General features: G+C 37.9%; 2 protein-coding genes across 2 annotated transcripts; both read right to left on the bottom strand.

Moving 5' to 3' along the window:
- Positions 1 to 10336: 10336 nt before the first annotated feature.
- Positions 10337 to 12545, bottom strand: LOC138872501 (uncharacterized). The gene is made up of 3 exons (XM_070150653.1): positions 12281 to 12545; positions 11921 to 12139; positions 10337 to 10374 (listed from the first exon to the last, which is right to left on the bottom strand). Exons 1-3 carry the CDS (start codon positions 12543 to 12545, stop codon positions 10337 to 10339), a joined length of 522 nt encoding a protein of 173 aa, XP_070006754.1.
- Positions 12546 to 14230: 1685 nt separating this feature from the next.
- LOC138872494 (uncharacterized) lies at positions 14231 to 15928 on the bottom strand. Its single transcript, XM_070150646.1, has 3 exons — positions 15632 to 15928; positions 14606 to 15526; positions 14231 to 14485 (listed from the first exon to the last, which is right to left on the bottom strand). The coding sequence occupies exons 1-3, from the start codon at positions 15926 to 15928 to the stop codon at positions 14231 to 14233; spliced, it is 1473 nt and encodes a 490-aa protein (XP_070006747.1).
- Positions 15929 to 16134: the final 206 nt, after the last annotated feature.

The raw sequence follows: 16134 nt of genomic DNA, 5'->3' as shown, positions 1-16134 counted from the left end.
ACGATCAATTGTTACGTATAATAGTTTGTATAGTCGATTTGAGTAACGTCGTCAAAAATTAAGGGTCGTAAAGTTTTCCATTGTTGTCCGAAAAATGCCTGAATCACTCAGTTGGTTCTGTTTTGAGTTTAGTTGATTAGCGACTAATCAGTATACGTTATAACTCGCGAAGTCGACTCGACACCTGTTGTCATTTAGTTTCACAGTATTAGAATAACATACGACGTAACTCCTACTGGTTGATTTTTGTTGAATGGTTGTTTGTTAGCTCTGGGAGGGGGGTTTCGAACTTGTTCTCAAATGATTATAACCAGCAGATTCAATAGAGTGAAAGGTTGGGGCAGGGCAGTAATGACCAAGGGTCTGTGGGGTAATTTTGGTTGGGCAAAAGACTGTGTAAATGTTCAGGATTAAGGGGGGGCTATCAGTTGTTTAATCAGAAATACTATTAAACTAGTATTAGTGGGGAAAAAACATAGGAGCATGGGAGTAAAATGAATACTTAAAACCCATGACTCTTGATTAAAGCAATAAGGACAAGCATGGGGAACCAGATAACTTGCATCAAGAAGATGCCCAGGCATGGGAAATGAGGGGTATGGGCAGACCTAGGGGCTGTAAAGTTCAAGGCAGCCCTTAGGGATCCTCATTCAGATATAAATAGAGCTGTTTTTTAGTTAAGGGGGCTGGACTTTTAGTCTTCAGAAAAAGAAAAAAGAAAACAGAAAGAAATTTCAGAATACTGTGAATGAACACTGCCTGAAAACTGCTTAGGAGTTCAAGTTGGCCAAGTTGTCTTTGCTAATTGTTTTGTTGGTTATTTGCCGAGCTGTTTATGATTGTTGAACTGCTGGTGTTGTTACTTTGAGCATTCTGGTTTTCTGTTTGCTTCATCATTTTGTTTCTGGGACTGCTTGTTTGTTGCTCGACCACTTGTAAACTTCGTCATTACGGCTGGTTGTTTGTTGCTGTGTTGTTGCTGTTTATCTGCTGATGCTGTGTTTGCTGTATACTACTCAGCTGATCATTTTCCTTCTTCTTTTGCTTTCCCTACCAGGTACACGACTAATACACTACCAATGTAATTTGAAAGTCGAGCATGAATACAAAAGAGAAGAGTTGAAGATGTTATTTTATACACAGTCTGTTATATTAATTACCATGTGATGTATAATAGTTTACGTTTTGCTTGGATACTGGAGGCAGCCCTCATGCTTAGTGAATGCCAATGTATGGTAGTTTGATGTCAGATTGTGTATATAGGTTAGTAGATAAAAGGATTCACATTACAGTAGGGTGCATATTAGACTTTAGCCAATTTTGTTCAGCATGCCATTAAATGCCTGTCACGTATAATACTATCCATCGTTAAGCTAATTTCATTTCCTTTTGATAAACTGCCCTGTTACAACTGATAGACCACCTCTTTAGAACAAAAACACCAGTTTCCGGCCTCAACCTCACGAAAGTCGAGCCCAAATCGAAACGGGCCAAGCAGGCCTTCACCAGAAAATCAGTGGCCCAGGCCTGGCGAATCCCGCATAAGCTGGGTTTGGGCCCATGAGGCCCGATCGCTCGCCCATGAGCGTGGCCCTGTTTCCGATTTTTGTTTGAAAAGTATTCGGGATCCTGCTGTAAATAACTGTAAGCATGTAATTAACTAGGGCGATTTCTGTTTTCAATTGGTAGAGACAAATGCGACAAGAAATATAGCCGCTATAGGATATCCTTTCAAAATAAAAGATGAGATGAGCCTCGACAAATAAAATGCACAAGTTGCGGGGCCCTCACTGAATGTATATATAAAAAAATTACTTAGAATTCGGGACAGGCCGTTTAGCAAAATTCGCGGCCTTCCCAGGATAATAATACGATAGTCTCTTTAGGCGCGTGTTTAATAATCTTACCTTCTTAAACATGGGTGTGCATTTCATGCGACCCAAATCCAAATCCCAAAACGTCAAATAAGATATGTTCCGGATTGTGGGTGCATTTCATGTGACGCAGTCCAAAGACATGTTTTAAGCGATGTTCACATTCTTAATAATAATAATTAATAAAGCGGTTAAAAGATAAAATTTGCACATGGTTCATAATTGTATTAAAAATCAGATAAATAAGCCGAATATAACAGTTGAGCGACCGTGCTAGAACCACGGAACTCGGGAATGCCTAACACCTTCTCCCGGGTTAACAGAATTCCTTATCCGGATTTCTGGTACGCAGACTGTAATATGGAGTCATTCTTTTCCTCGATTCGGGATTAAAATTGGTGACTTGGGACACCCTAAATCTCCCAAGTGGCGACTCTGAAATAAACAAACCAATCCCGTTTCGATTGTCCTTTAATTGGAAAAAATTTCCATGTACCCTCGCGGGTGCGGAAAAAGGAGGTGTGACACTTATTAACTCGGTATTTTTAATTTGATTTTTTTAAACACTATTTACTATTTTTATAAAATCAAAACGAGGAAAATTGGCTATTTAAATTGCAGTCCCTTTTTATTTCAATTGTAGCCCAAATTGCACCCTCAATTTCAACCCCAATCCAACCCAATTCCAACCCAATTTCATTAATTACCCGACCCACACCGTATTAATATAACTCGCTCGGATCCCCATTTTAAATCGTGGCCGTTGATTATTTAGATCAACGGTCCACGTTAGCCCCTTCCTTAATTAAACCCACAAGACACCTAACCCTAAATCATTTACACAAATGAGTCGCCCTTGTATCCCCTCGTCTCTCAAAACGCTCTCAACCACCCTTTGAAACCCTAGCCCTCTCCGCTGATCTCTGACCTTGTTACACCGGAAATCATGGCTTCCCAGGCCCTGTGTAACCTATATCTACCCCCACGTACCTCTATACTCCTTTTTGCTCGAGGTTTCAGAGTCCGACCTTAAAGACCTTGACTCAGAATCTCTCCGATTCAGTTTCTATGGCCATTTTTGGCTCATCTCCGGCGAGTCCTAGCCCTGTGAGTCCATCTCCGACTCAGGACCAGCCCGTTCTAGGCCTTTCTCATTTTTCTAGGGTTTTCTCTGAAACCCTAAGCCTTCGAGGTTTTCTTTGTTTATCTCTAAGATCTACTTCAAATCCGTCCTATTTTCTAGGATTTTTAAGTATTTTTCACATTTTTTTGATTTTTTGTTTTCAAAACTGTTCATCTTCTCAAAACTTAGGGTTTCTGTGATTTCTACTTGTTCTACTGTGATTTCTTGCATTATTTGGCTTTGCTGTAATTCCTAAATGTTTTCACTATGATTTCTGCGTATTTTTCTTTATTGTAATTCCTCCTAGGGTTTCCGAGTAATTTCTTTACTATATTTTTCTTTACTTAGGTTTCCATGAATATTTGTGTTCTTTGGACCTCCTGAGTTTATTTTTGCCTGATTTTTTATGCTTTCGACTCTACACTTGACTTGTGGAAGAAACCCTAGATTTTGGAGAATTTTTCAAACTACTTGTGTGCGATTGTTTGTTGCCTGCCTGATTTCAAAACCCTAATTCTCCAAACCCATCTCATGTTTCTGATTCTTGCTAAGCTTTGCAAGACCTTTTTATTCCTCGCATAGCTATGTTCTTCTATTTTGATCACATGACTACACTGTTTGTTTAGTCTTAGCCCTGCATGTTTAAGTTTATGCATCTTTTATAGTCAAACATTTTCCTTTCAAAATAACCCTAATATTGGGGGTTGATTTCCTATGAATCTATTTTGATTCTTTCTTTTTGACTGATTTGAACCTATTCTCTGACTGAATTCAATACTGAGCTCGAATCCCTAATTCCTTGATTTACTATGTGATTAGTGATTCTATTCTTGCCTTATTTGCTTAAAACCGTTATCTTTCAAAACTTTATATGTATTTACCCTTTATTTTACAATTTATTCTTGATTCTTCTTTCCATAAATGAAACTCTGTTTTATTACCTTAAGTCCGATTCCTTAATTAAAGGAAGTCCTTTCCGTAATTGATTATGACTTGATACTAAGTTATTTTCTTGCCTTACTTACTGCTTACTTTCAAACTATAAAATACCCCACCCCTTTTATTTCAAGGAGGAACAATTGCAAGTTCACACTCACTAAACTCTTTCTTCTCTTCTCTGCTCTTCTCTGCTACTTGTTCTGTTGCTTGGGTTTAGCCGGCTGAAAGCCAAGGCTAAGCTATAGGATTCTATCTGCCCTACTTGCTTTACTGTGGTATGTCCATGATTTAAATACCATCTCCAAACTACGTGATTATTTACCCTTTTCATATGTCTGTTTATGTTCGACTTTCTTACATTATGTAGTTAAACTTCAGCATGTTACATCCCTACCCCATATTCCCATGTCTTTGATTCTGTTATGCTTGTATAAGTATTTTCCTGTACATCCCTTTCCCTAAGTCCCCGTGGCTTAACTCTGTTTGTTGGTACAAATATTTTCATATCACTCCCTTTCCCTGAACCCCTTTTGTGTGTGAGTATTGTTTAGACTAGGGTGGCACCCTATTGCCATCCCTAGTTTAGAACCAGGTTGCTCTAAACCTATACTCAAATCAGTCTCATTCCCTTGACTCTGTTATGTGTTGAGCTTGACTCAAGTCTGGTGGTGTCCTAATCACCATACAGGCCTAACTCTAACTTTCAAAAGTTTGCTCTCTTATTTGCTTGAACCAAGTAAAGGATTAGGGGTGTGCCAGTCCCATCCATGGCTAGGTATGACCACCCTTTGCTTTGGTCTCCTCTAATCCCCTCACTTTTACACTTATTCTTAGTTCTTTAAGTCCTATCCCCCTATGGAAAGCCATGCTTTGGGACCCTAGAGTTCCCTCTGAACTTGGATGCCTAAGGGCTGGTAATTCCACACATTGCACTATTCTACTCAATCTTTAGGGTGTATGCATTGCCTAGGCTTCCTGAAAGCCCTTGGAACTTTGAAACACTCTAAGAGAAGGCCTTGGAATCTGGAGCCCGTATTTGGTAAAATACATGTGTTGGACATTAAGGTTGCTTTGGGCTTCCTCGGGTCCGTTTTAGTTTTGATGTATTTATTTTTTTTAGTCTTTCCCTTCCACTTTTGTAATAATTTTGTAAAAAAAACATGGGAAATATTAGTAAAAGGGTATGGGAGGGGTTTATGTTGTTTGCATCAGTCACTGAGTAGAAATCATGCCTATAGGACTTCAATAGTTCAAATCATCTAGAAATCATGCCTATAGCACCTTAACGTTTCAAATCACTTAGAAAATGCCTATAGGGTTTAATATTGCATACCATTCAGAAATCATGCCTATAGGATTTTGTATTGCAAGCATGATAGAAATCATGTCTATAGAAACTGCATATGCGTTACACAAAATGTTGGATAATTACGCTCATCTTTTACCAATGCTTTAACAACCCCCTTTAAAATCGAAACGTAGATGTCATGCCTATAGGATTAATTGGAACTCGCTTGATCCGTTTAAGTAACAGCAGTCTGTCAATTGGTTCTTAACATTTTTTAAGTAATGTTTTCAACAAAACTCTTTTGTAAACCATGTGTGCTTTCAAACTCTAAAAATCTGCATTCTTTTCGATGAACAGTTTTTTTTTTCTTAAATAGTTCTGCCTAAAGCATTTTAATCAGTCCCTGAAACTGCCTTTAAAACAATTCTGCAACCAAATCCTTTTCTCAAAAATATTCCTGCCTTCAAAATTCTTTCATAACTCTTTTGCTTTTTCACTCAAACAGTTTGATGCTTTCGAAATCTGTACTTTCCTTTAAAATTCTTCTGCATCTGATTACCTCTTCTGAAATCAGTATTTTCTAAATCATTCGCCTAAAATACTTTTGATTTCTAACAAACCGGACCCGAGGGGCTTAAAGTAGACTTATTATCCAACTCTATGTGTTAAACTAATCTGTCCACTGTCAATTTTATTCTTAAGACCAAATCAGTAATTGTAAGACATGCTAAAATAATTGCTATGTGATTTATGGGGTTTGTGAGCCTTTTGAGTATTTGTTTTATTTCCCACTTATCTGCTATTTGTTTTGATTGACGCCTAGTATTTTATCCTTTTGAAACTCCATATATGCCTCTACCCCTTTATTTCTTTTAGGATTAGAAGTCCAAATACCCTGGGACTAATAGGTCGGGACGGGTTCTAGCATGCAATAAGCAAAACGAGACTAATCGTGTTTAATACCTTGACAGGGTGGGAAGGGTAGAATATGGAGATGATGACCGATGCGCTAATATCACGTGCGACCCCTCTTCTGAGGAGTGATTGCTGGATATTGCGTTGAAGTGATCCATATTATATTTAAACCTAGGACCCCTTTTCTCCTTCTTTAGTTATTGATGTTTTCTTAAATTAATGTTTCTTCAACTAAGCTTTCTCCTTTTAAAATCACTTGTGTCTCTATTCTTTCAAAAAATTTCAACTTGTTATGTGCAAACTTTGCTTGTTTATTCCTACTCTTCTTAAAGTCATAATTAAGCACGGTCGGGAACCATACTAGTGGATCTTGAGGGGTGCCTAACACCTTCCCCTCGAGATAATCTCAAGCCCTTACCCGAACTCTGGTTTATCTTTCAAAAAATCTTATCTTCTTTAAAAGTGTCCTATTGCACTATAATCATTAGGTGGCGACTCTTCAAATTCCATAACCCGATTCCTCGAAAGGGAATAAGAGTTGTTTTGTCCATAATGTCGAAAACCCGATTTTTCTCTTTAGGAAAAAGGGGGCATCGACAAATAGTTGGCATGTCTTGAACATGATTAAACATATAGTTTGGACATGTTAGGTGAAGAAGTAAGTAGGAAAGAGTGCAGAGTGTAAAACATGCATTGAACAGGATAAAGTTTAGACATGCTAAGTAAAGAAATAAACAGGAATACAAGTTGAAATCATAACTGATGAACTAGTGCAGGAATGAAACACATAGGGTTTGGATCTAAAAACTTAATTAGAGACATACCAGCTAAAGAAAGGGTGCAGAATATAAATCAAATAAATTTTCAATATCTAGCCTTGGCTTTCAGCCGGCTAGATCAGTGAGTATCACAAGTAGCAGCAGAGAAAGAGAACTTTAGAGTGTAAGGAGTAGTGATTTTTGAACTAATGTTCGTTGTCTTGAATTTAAAATAAGAGGGGGTTTATATAGTAATCAAAAGCTTAACAAATAAGGTAAGAGATCAATCAAGTAGCAAATCAGGGAAGTCATATGTAAATCATCAAGTTCTTCCCTTAATCAAGGGACAATTAAATCAACGGTAAAACATGCTAAGTATTTAAGGAAAAGAATCAAGTAAGGTTTAGGTATAGAATAGGTAATTAGGGGTAAATGAACAGAAGTTTTAATTAAAAAAACAAATTAGTAAGAATCGGCTAAATACAAACAAGGCAAGGAGAAATAATTAAGGCAAGCAATTCAATCAAATCGAGTAGGGAGGTAAGAATCGAAAGTTTAAGGGAAAGTGTTCAAATCAAACCAAGAAATAAGGAGTTCAGAATATTCAAGGATTCAATCAAAAAGAGAGTCATGATAGAGTCAGCATGTTTAGCATATAAAATAAGGTGAAACATGAATAGTCAGGAATCGATATATAACTTTAACAGGACAAAAGGTTAGACAACATTGATTCAATGAGAAAGATATAGGTGTTGATATGAATAGTCAAGACAAACACAAGCACATAGAATCAGTGAAAGGTCAAACTAAGAAATTCAGTAGAAGCATATTGGGACAAAAAAATCATGAGAAATTACAAGAACCCAAAGCAAGAACACAATCAGATGTACTAATACTCAGAAACCAAATGAAGAACCCCAAAAAGTAGGGCTTTTGATACAAGCAAGTTAACGTTGTAGCAGACTCATAAAATCAATCAAAATATATGAGAAGCAGAAGATTAAACACAAAAAATCATCAAACAATTTTTAAAAAGAAATTCTGAAAACCCTAGTTTTAGGAAAAGAAGAAAATCACTTGAAACTCATATGATTCTTGTAAAGAATCTTAAGGTTGTTGTAAAACTAACATAAAACAAACCCAAATCACCTCAGATATGTACAGATCTAAAAGGTTTAGAAAAAGAAATTAGGGTTTCGAAGAGAACGGCACAGAGATGAAGAAACATACTGCGAAACCCATAGATTGTCAATATAGGACGATCTTACTCGGAATCACACTAGAATGGCCTGAAACAAGTGAGGGAGGAGCCATAGATGCAAGTCAATAGCCCTGGTCCCTTGAGGGCCCTGGAGATGGCAAGAATAACATGAGAGAGGCCATTTGAGGCCCAGGAGGTGGCGAGAAACCACCGGAGAGAGCCATAGATAAAGGTTAGTGGGATTGGATTAGGGTTAGGTTGAAAGCATTTTAGAGCAGAGAGGATTAGGTGACGGCGGGGGAAGGGTGGTAAAATGATTAGGGTTTTGGGGTGTAGGTTAGTTTAATTATGGAAAGGGGGAACCTGGACCGTTGATCAAAATGATCTACGGCTAGGATTTGGCCGGGTATTGGGTTGGGCAGATAGGTATTTGGGCCTGGGTAGGTTTAGGTTTAAAAGTTGGGCTGGGTATTGGGCTAGAATTAAGGCTGAAATTTAAATAAAAATAGGCTAGGTTTTAAATAGACATTTTTAATCCTATAAAATTTATAAAAATAATAAATGATTTCTAAAACTATAAGAGATCATTTTATGCATCAATAACGTAATTATGCATTAGTAGGGCTATTATTGCAAAGATATACAATTTAGCCTAAAAAATATAAATGCAATTATAAAAAATGCATTAAAAATATTTAAATAATATTTTGGCATAAATAAAGAATTAGATGACTAAATCACCAAAAAATAATTTGAAGGATAATTATTGGAAGTTTTATAAATAAAAAGGGAAGAAATAAATCGATTTAGAGCTTTTAAAAATTATAAAATGCTTATGCATGCTTATAACTGCATATATGCTATTTTAAAAGTATATATATGTATTAAAAATATATAAGAAAAAATTGGGTATCAACACCTCCATCAGTGGAGGAAAAATTGAAGAAGATTCTGGACAACCAGAAGACCATTATGGAGACTCTGGTGGCACATGGGGAAGTCATTGAGGAGCTGGGAAAGCAAGCAAAGAAGATGCGGAAGTCTCAGGCGTCGAAGAAGTCAGTAGAGAGATTGAGAAAAGAGATTACCAAGATTGCATCTGCCAGAGACCTACCATTGGACCTGCTTATGGAGCCAGCAGTCCTAGTAGCACAGGCAGCACCAGCTGTACCCGAGGCATCAGAGGCAGCAGCCGGCCAATCTGAGGAGCCGGTTGTGACTGCCCATACCGCTGAGGAGATGCTTAGCAACCCTGGAGTCCCTCAGCAGAGTGATGATGAGATACAGCTACAGGAGACTGATGGTGTTGCGGATACCATGCAGACTCACTACAACAAATTAGACATTTAGTGGTAATTAATTAGCGACAATAGCTTAATTGCCGCCGATTTATATTCTAGAGTCACTAATTACCGGCATTTAAACTTTAGTCGGTAAAAGAAGTATTTTTTAGTGACAAAACAAATATAGTCCAGAAAGAGAAAAACTAACCTTTTCAATTCAAGTTGTGTACCCTCCAATTCGCTTTAGCTTCCCTCCAATTATTTTTAATGTGCCCTCCAATTCTCTTTAGCTTCCCTTCAATTATTTTTAGCCTCTAAATTCCCCTAATTCAAATCTGAAGCCTACGATATCTCGCTCTCCTTTTCTCTTCCTCTGATCGGTGAGTATCTCTTCAATTCAACTTAGTTATTCTTTGATCTACTTCTCAGTTTTCCTAAAACTGTACTTATTCGATTCAACTAGCATTTTAGTTGAGTTTAGTGTAATATCAATCAGGTCTCGATCTTTATACTTTATACTTGTCCCGACCCAATTTAGGATTGTGACCGGCGCTTAGGAGCAAGTGCTCCCAAGTAAGCCTCATCGGTAATTTTACAGAAAATCGGACAGAGTTTCCCCTATTTTTGGACTATCCCAAATTTTTTTCCTTGTTTCAAATCAGCAACCAAACATCCTAATAGCAACTCAACAATTGACAACATGTCAATTAACCAATACAAGTCTCCACCATAACTAAATCACCAACTAACCACCAGAAATACTAATTTATCTCCAACTTTGATAAATGAGAACAATACTCAACATAAGACTATAATAACAAAAGAATACTCATGACACTAAAATACTGATTATGGAGCGACTCTAAGAGTTCAATGAAAAGACCATAACAATAAATAAAATCTCTGCCCACGCGAACAAGTGCGAGGCTTACCAAGAATTCTCAACCTGCGCGCTCTAATTAACGAGATCCTCGCCTGCGTCAGCTGTTGTCTCTGTAAAAAAAAATTAGCAGGGAATGAGTCGCTAGCTCAGTGAGTAATAATGCTTAACCACAACCGTTTTAATTTAGGGACAAGTCAGAAACATGCTAGTATTTCAAAGAGAAAATAACGTAAAAATGCTATTTCAGAAACAATAAATAAATTTTAAGTCTCATCACGCTTTTCTTGTGGTAAAATATAATTAACCATTCAGTAATAAGCTCGGTAACCACTGTATAATATCAGTATTCACATTTTAGGAGGTTTCAATGAACGGATTAGGTACTCGGTATAACTGTGGACTTCTTTGCAAGAAGTCATATATAACGGTAGTCCCTACTCGAGGGAAATCGGTAACGGTGTGCTAGTTCTACCTTCCCACTAGCGAGGGCTATAACAGTAATCTGTAATTACAAGGTGCACCAGGTCTAACAAACCCGCCGTTAGCTACGGGATCCTTCAATGTCTACTCTCATTTATACTTGTCTCTATAATCCGTATATACTCGTAGAACTATTCTAAAACAATATAGGGCATTTCGGTTCTTATCAAATCATATAATTTTCTTTCGATAACAGTAAATTCAAACAACAGTCAAACAGATCCAGTGACAACGAAAATATTTAAAACCACGGTATTCATCTCAAATAACTATTTCGGTATCATATTGAGTAAAAGACTTGTCCCACATGCAACTCAAAATAATCGGTAACATATTCATATTAAAAAGCATGTGTAAATCATGCAAGTTATGAAAACACAAATTGCGGTAAGATTACTACTCACTGTACTCGTGCCGAAATACCAAATGCTTCACCTCGAGCAATTCGTACAAATTCCTCCAATCAATCTATAATTACATAATATCAATATCATGTTAATTTCCTTGTTTAGGCTAATTCATAGCTAATTTAGAATACCCAATCATCGGGGTTCATGTTTGGATCTTAATTTGTGGATTTCTTTTTACCCTCATATGAGTAATTACTAATTTATCAACTCTAACCTATTCATATAATTTATTACTCCAAATTTCATAAAGTTCTATTGGTTCTTTAGGAAGAAAATTCTCAATTGTGTGAATGAACTAGTGTAATTTCTATTACTCTATAGAATCTTCCAATCAAGAGAATCGAAATTAAAATTCACCAGAAGAAAAAGTTCAAGTAATACCCGTAAGAGACAATTTGTGCTTAAGATTCCTCAACAGTTATAGTTATGGCTCCAATACGTTGCACCTACTTCTTCCTCCTTCTTTTCTCTTTTCCTTCTTTCTACCTCTGCTCTTTTTCTTTTCGTTTTTTTACGCTGTTTCGAAGCTTTCTGCTTCGTTTCCTTCAGAAGCAATTTGCTTCTAACCCTTTTCACCTTTGGCCCTTTTGTTTAAATTCTTTTTTTTTCTTTTTTTTTAGTTAGCTGATTTTCTCTTTCTTTTTTTTTAAAAAGAAAACTTAAATTATTTACTAAATACCCCATATGACCTCATTTAAAATATTGGGGGTATTACACTCTCCCCACCTTATGAAATTCGGTCCCCGAATTTAACTCAAGTACGTACCTCTAGAATGTAACAAATGGGGATATTTTGCTTGCATATATTTTTCTACCTCCCAAGTAGCTTCTTCAACGGTATGATTTCTCCATAAAACTTTAACGAACACAATTTCTCTTGACCGTAGCTTTCTTACTTGCCTATCAACAATTGCCATCGGCTCCTCCTCGTAAGACATCTTTTCATCGAGCGGTATTGATGGTGCTTCAATCATCTGACATGAGTCTGATATACATTTTCTTAGCATTAAGACATGAAACACTGGATGAATAAAGGATAACTCAGGAGGAAGTGCCAAACGATAAGCCACCGCTCACACTCGGTCCAGTATCTCATACGGTCCTATAAACCTGGGGATCAACTTGCCTCTTTTCCCAAACCGCATTACACCTTTCATAGGGGAGACTCGTAGGAACACTTTGTCTCCAATTGTGAACACTAAATCTCTTCTTCTCTTATCAGCATAAGACTTTTGTCTGCTTTGAGCTGCAAGCAATCTCTGTCTGATCAACTGGACCTTGTCCATAGCTTTTTGTACTAGGTCGGGTCCCAAAACATTAGTCTCACCAGCTTCAAACCATTCGATAGGAGAACGACACCTTCTACCATACAATGCTTCATACGGTACCATTTGAATACTAGACTAGAAGCTATTGTTTTAAGCAAATTCAGCTAATGGTAGATAAGTGTCCCAACTACCTCCAAACTCAAGCATGCAAGCTCTCAACATATCCTCCAAGATCTGAATAGTACGTTCAGACTGCCCGTCTGTCTGTGGATGAAATGCAGTACTAAGATATACTCGTGTACCCAATGCTTCTTGAAAAGATTTGCAAAAACGTGAAGTGAACTGTGATCCTCTATCAGAGATGATGGATACTAGAACTCCGTGAAGTCGGACAATTTCGTCCATAAATATCTGTGCATACCTGACTCCACCATATGTAGTCTTCACCGGAAAAATGTGTGCTGATTTCGTTAGTCGATCTACAATCACCCATACTGAGTCATAACCTCTAAGGATTCGTGGTAGCCCGATGACAAAATCCATAGTAATTCTTTTCCATTTCCACTTTGGAATCTCAATTTGTTGTAGTAATCCTGCGGGTCGCTGATGCTCAGCCTTGACCTGCTGACAAGTCAAACAACTAGAAACAAAGTTAGCAACATCTTTCTTCATACCTTCCCACCAATAAAATTGCTTCAGGTCATGGTACATTTTGTGGATCCAGGATGTATGGTGTATTTAGTGTTGTGAGCTTCTTTAAGAATAGCATGTCTCAACCCATCTACGTCTGCTACACATAGCCTCTCACACATTCGAAGAACACCATCACTTTCAACAGTCATATCCTTGCTTTTACCAGCTAAGACCTCATCTCTATATTTACATAATCGTTCATCCTCATATTGGGTGGCCTTAATGCGCTCAACAAATGAAGACATAGCCTGAGCACAAGCCAACAATGCCTCTGAATTTCCGACACTAAATCTGATACCTGTATCTTCTAGTCTCTGAATATCTTTAGCTAAAAGTCTCCTTGCAGGGGCTATATGTGCCAAACTCCCCATAGATTTTCTACTCAATGCATCAGCCACCACATTGGCTTTTCCAGGATGATACAAAATAGAACAATCATAGTCTTTGAGTAATTCCATCCAACGACGCTGCCGAAGATTTAGATCTCTCTGCTGAAAGATATACTTTAGACTTTTATGGTCAGTATAAATCTCACAAGTTTCGCCGTATAGATAATGCCTCCAAATATTTAGAGCAAATACCACTACAACCATCTCTAAATCATGTGTAGGATAGTTTTTCTCGTGCTTTTTCAATTGTCTCGAAGCATAAGCTATAACACGACCATTTTGCATGAGAACACATCCTAGTCCCACACTCGAGGCATCACAGAATACTGTAAATCCTCCAGAACTTGATGGTAAGGCTAATATTGGTGCAGTTGTCAGACACGTTTTGAGTTTCTGAAAGCTTTGCTCACATTCCTCCGTCCACTGAAACTTTGCATTTTTCTGTGTTAGCTTGGTCAGCGGCGATGCTATTCTGGAGAAATCCTGCACAAAACGCCTGTAATAGCCTGCTAAGCCTAAAAAGCTGCGAATCTCTATAGGAGAAGTAGGTCTGGGCCATTTCTGCACAGCTTTGGTCTTCTTAGGATCTACCATAATTCCATCTTTAGATACAACATGTCCTAGAAATGATACCGAGTTTAGCCAGAATTCACATTTCGAGAACTTAGTATAAAGTCGATGATCTCGCAATGTCTGGAACACAGTCCTGTGATGATTCTCGTGTTCTCATTGGCTACGAGAATATATCAGGATATCATCAATAAATACTATTACAAAGCTATCCAAAAACGGCTTGAACACTCTATTCATTAAATCCATGAATGCAGCTGGAGTATTTGTCAATCCGAAAGGCATCACAAGAAACTCATAGTGACCGTATCGAGTTCTGAAAGTAGTCTTAGAAATATCTTCATCTTTGATTCTAAGTTGATGATAACCAGAACGGAGGTCAATCTTTGAAAAGTGGACAGATCCTTGTAACTGATCAAACATGTCATCTATACGAGGCAAAGGATATTTATTGCGTATTGTTATCTTGTTCAACTGCCTGTAGTCAATACACATTCTCATGGATCCGTCTTTCTTCTTTACGAACAGTACTGGTGCACCCCATGGTGATACACTAGGTCTAATAAAACCCTTATCTAACAAATCTTGTAATTGTTGCTTTAGCTCTCTCAACTCTGCTGGTGTCATTCGATATGGGGGTATCGATATGGGTTGTGTGTCAGCTAGCAAATCAATACCGAAGTCTATTTCTCGTACTGGAGGCAATCCTGGTAAATCCTCAGGAAATACATCAGAAAATTCTCTCACTACGGGTACATTTTCTATACTAACTGTTTCCTTTCTTGTGTTATTTACAATAGCTAAGAGACCCAAGCAACCTTTCTTCAGAAGTCGTTGAGCCTTCATAAAAGATACAATTTTGCAAGTCTCTAGAACCTGACTCCCTCTTATAATTAAACTAGGTTCATTTGGTATCTCAAACTTAACTATCTTTGCATGACAATCGACTATATCATAGCAAGAAGATAGCCAATCCATTCCCATCAGCATGTCAAAGTCAATCATATCAAGTACAATAAGATTAGCTAGGGTATCTCTACCCTCGACCCGAATCTGACAAGCACGATACACATATTCAGCTAATAGAGACTCTCCAACAGGAGTAGCAACTAGAAAAGGATCATTCAATAGCTCGAGCTGTCTACTAAATCTCAAGGCAAAGTACGAGGACACATAGGAGTGGGTAGATCCCGGATCAATCAACGCAAGTGCATCAAATGAACAGATAGAAAGAATGCTTGTAACCACTGAATTCAAGGCCTGAGCATCCTGTCTAGTAAATGCAAAAACTCTCGCCTGACCTCTTCCAGCATTGCCTTGTCCTTGATTCACATTAGCACGGTCTCCAGCACCTCGACCTCTATCTCTTGTACCTGTAGCACCTGAAGTATTATGAGTAGTCTGAGTCGGTGCGGCTGACTGAATAGAAGCCTGGTTGAAATTTCTCGGAGGCTGAGGGCAATCCCTCAAGTGGTGTCCCAACTAGCCACACTGAAAGCACTCTCTAGTTAGAACACGACATTGGCCCAAATGTGATCTACCACAAGTCTGGCAGACTGGAGTAGTGGCATATATCTGCCCAGAATTATGATGTCCAGAAGATGATGGTCCCCTATTACCCTGTCTGTAAGGTGGTCTGTATGTGGACTGTGAATACATGTGTGTCCTTATTTGAGAACCCTGTTGTTGTTGTTGTCCCTGATTTTCCGCTCTTCTATTTTCACTAAAACCACCACTGAAAGCCCCTCCTGTCTTGGGCTTCTTACATAAATCACTAGTTGCACGCTCCTCACATCCCTTGTTTTCAATCTTTCTAGCAAGGTCGACTACATCAGAGTAGGATAAAGTCTTCATCTGTGGGGCTACTGTAGTGTATAGACGACCAACCAATCCATCAACAAACCTCTAAACTTGATCTTCTTCAGTAGGCACTAAGTGAGGAGCATATATAGCCAGCTTACAGAACTTAGTATTATATGTTGACACATCCATATCAGGAGTCTGAACCAATCTCTCAAAGTTTCTAGCATGTTGTTGCATCAGACTATCTGGAAGAAAAT

Source organism: Nicotiana sylvestris, chromosome 1, assembly GCF_000393655.2.
Source record: "Nicotiana sylvestris chromosome 1, ASM39365v2, whole genome shotgun sequence".
Classification (NCBI taxonomy): domain Eukaryota; kingdom Viridiplantae; phylum Streptophyta; class Magnoliopsida; order Solanales; family Solanaceae; genus Nicotiana; species Nicotiana sylvestris.
This window is presented reverse-complemented; position numbering and strand designations above follow the sequence as displayed.